The 3,333-nt window shown below is 30.5% G+C and overlaps 1 protein-coding gene across 1 annotated transcript; it reads left to right on the top strand.

Moving 5' to 3' along the window:
* Positions 1 to 2,432: 2,432 nt before the first annotated feature.
* LOC21402068 (arabinogalactan peptide 13) lies at positions 2,433 to 3,333 on the top strand. Its single transcript, XM_024176246.1, has one exon. The coding sequence runs from the start codon at positions 2,558 to 2,560 to the stop codon at positions 2,744 to 2,746; it is 189 nt and encodes a 62-aa protein (XP_024032014.1). The 5' UTR covers positions 2,433 to 2,557; the 3' UTR covers positions 2,747 to 3,333.

Raw genomic sequence — 3,333 nt, 5'->3', positions numbered from 1 at the left:
TTATATAATACATTATATACTAATAATTTATTATAATATATTACATTTATATATTATATTAATTATATTAATATATAAAATATTAGTGTTATATATAACATAAAGATAATTTTGTCAACATGAAAATATTTATTTTTCATTCTATAGTATTCATAAAATTACAATTAAACAAATGAATCAACTTTCTTTTTCATTCTATTACTATTACTATTTTCATTACCATTCTCCCACTACAACCAAACACACTCTTGAGTTGATGTTTTGTTTGAAACAATTTTGTGTTCTGCAACCAAACACACTTTTAGAGTCCGTTTAGTTCGGTGATTCGAGTTTTTAATTCGAGTTGAGATATGATTTTATGTGAGCTTTTTACTGTAATAAAAAAAGTTAGATGTGACTGTTTCTGAGAGCTTTTTATTTTAGTAAAATTCAAATTTTAAACTCGAAACGGTAAAATGAACAGAACTTAGAGTTAATGTTTTGTTTGAAACAATTTTGCGTTCATGTGGATTTTTAAAAGAGTTTCCATTCAAAACCGTGTGGGATATGAAACACAACAAACATAATATGACACAGACAAGGCACCAAACTAAATTGGTACAAATTAGGTGATCCTTCTAAAACCATCAATTAGTATTGGAAGTACACATCAACCGGTTACCATCTCCTTTTCATTGGATTTCAAGTCTAAGTTTTCTTCTTCAAATATTTGACTTCATAGCCGTTTTTCATTTCAAACTCTCAACTGCATTGATCAATGTGAACAAGCAATTATTGCTTTTAGTTGATCTACTCTTTGATGTTTTGATTTCAAATTTCAAAATTTGCTGACGCTTTACGTTAAAATTACTAACAATTATTTCTCTTTTTTTTTAAAAAAAAAAGAGAAAAAACTTCTAACCAAGTACATAACGCTCATAATTTATGTGGTTATCTTTTACCGGACAATATGATAATTTAGGCGAATTTATGCCTAGTAATAAGCTAATGAAGAAAGGTGGTTGCCTTTCAATAAGGAAAAGAAATGGAGAACGCCAAATTAAAAGAAACCGATATTGTGTTCCATAAAAAAATATATGCAAAAAAATGAAGAAGAATCCACATTCTTCATATTGCATTTTATTTTTATTTTGACTTTGATTTAGTGTTATGTTTTTTATTTAAATTTATTCTTATATATTTTTTTAAAAGGAATTATTCTTATATATCTTCTTATATGTGTGTGTAAATATGTTTGTAAAAGCTATGTTAGCGGCACTACATCAGTGTTAAAATAAAGGGATTTTTTACACTTGTCCCTTGAATTTTATGTGATTTTATGGGCGCGTTTAGAACTCATTTCAAAATTATTTTATTTTTTGTATGAAAATAGTAATGAAAAGCGTTTTTAATCTCAGACATAAATTATTTTTAAAAATGTATTTGGTAGTTTTATCAAGAGATTATTTTCAGTATAAAAAAACTCACTAATGTCTCTCTACTCGAGAGAGGAGAAAACGAAAATAAAAAATGAGAAACGACTAAAACTCATTTTTCATTTTTCTCCAATTTTACACTAGACTAAAAAATCGTTTTCATTTCTGTTTTTTTATCTTTAATTATGTCAGTTTTCGAATCGTTTTCATTTTTAAAACAAGGCATATATTTTCGTCTTTGAATTTGTTTTGTTTTTCTTTTTCCTGACAATTTGCTTTCTACTTTTTTTTTTATACAAAAAATCATATTAACATAAGCAGTAACTGAAGTTAAAAGTTTCTCGGACTAATCAGGAATTGAATTACCAAAATAATTATTTCCGAGAATGTAAATATAAGAAATGAGGGATCCGAGGGCATTTACCCCTGCTAACTGTTGGAGTTCAGTTTTCAGTTTTTCACTAAGGAAAAAGAACACAAAAGTGTTGAGTTATGTTCTAGAAAAAAAAAAAAAAGTGGTGCTTGTGAAAAATTTAAGGGGTGAAAAATTGAATACTTAATACGCTTAAAATGAATGAAAAGCAGAAAGGCACCCTTTTTGGTGAATGGCAATGCAATGCTAAAAGACCCATAATAAATAGTTAGGAAAAAAAAAGACCCATAATAAATTGTTAGGAAAAAAAAAAGGCCCATAATAAATAGTTAGGAAAAAAAAAACCCATAATAAATAGTTAGGAAAAAAAAGACCCATAATAAAAAAAGCAACCTTTAAAAAAACTAACAATAGTAATAATAAACAAAGGAAAGGACCGAAATTGAGAACTTAAAAGGAGGGAAATACACCAAGATGACAAAAACAGTAGTTAAGAACAGCAAAAGGTGGGGGCCCACAAAGACAAACTGACAGCTGTTTGGCAACAATGGCCTAAAGCCACTCTGTCATCAAGCCCTTAACAACCCTCTCTCTCTTCTCTCTTTCTCTCTCAGTTTCTATATATAGTCACCCCATTGAAACCCCTTGTCCTTACCTCTGCTGCATTAAGAAAGAAAAAAAAAAATCCCATCTTTACAAAGAAGAAACTCAAGAGCTTCTCATTTTTTCCTCTCACTCTCATTTTTTTTTTTTCAAGCAGTTAGAGAAAATGGAGGCAATGAAGAAGAATGTCATGTTGGCTCTTTTGGTTGTTGTTGTTGTGATGATGGGCTTCTCAGGCATGCAGAAAGCAGCAGCTGCTGATGCTCCAGCCCCAAGCCCCACTTCTGATGCCACCACTTTCCTCCCCACTTTCTTTGCTTCTCTAGCAGCTCTGGCTTTTGGCTTCTTTTTCTGAAAGAGCTCTTCTGCTTCCCACCATTATCATTCATCACCACCATTTTCATTACATTTTGGCTTACATACTCTCTATTTTTAATTATTTCTCTATGCATTGATGTTCATCTGGGGTGGGCCCTCTCTCTCTCTCTCTAGCCCATTTTCCCAAATGGGGTTGGATTATTTTTTTTCTTTCTTTCTGAGGGTTTTTATTTAATTAATTACTTTTGTTAACGTGATGTGATTGTTGGGATTTTTTTCTCTTGGGGTGTGATTGATGTGTTTGGTGGTGGCTGTATTTGTATTGTAATATATAAGGTTCTTGTATATTAAGTATTTTTTTTAATCTTTATGTAATTTTTCCCTTTTGGTTTAGTGGGAATGTTGGGTGGCTACTGGCTAGTCTTCTATAGGCTAATAAGGAGATCATGATGGGGAGTATGATGCACTTCTAGAGTTGGACAGATGGTGGATTTGATCTGTTCATGCACTTCTAGAGTTGGATAGATGGTGGATTTGATCTATTCATTGTACTACTATTTTTAATTCTCTTCTCATTGTATTTGTGATCCATTTTATGGTAATAAAATTCCATTCTTGTAATCC

Source organism: Morus notabilis, unplaced genomic scaffold (genome assembly GCF_000414095.1).
Source record: "Morus notabilis unplaced genomic scaffold, ASM41409v2 Scaffold176, whole genome shotgun sequence".
In the NCBI taxonomy this organism is placed as follows: Eukaryota; Viridiplantae; Streptophyta; class Magnoliopsida; order Rosales; family Moraceae; genus Morus; species Morus notabilis.
The sequence above is the reverse complement of the archived record's forward strand: the minus strand, read 5'-3'. Positions and strand labels throughout refer to the sequence as shown.

What these genes read in the sequence shown, in the direction of transcription:
- LOC21402068 (XM_024176246.1), top strand. Translation starts at nt 2,558, where the DNA reads ATGGAGGCAATGAAGAAGAATGTCATGTTGGCTCTTTTGGTTGTTGTT.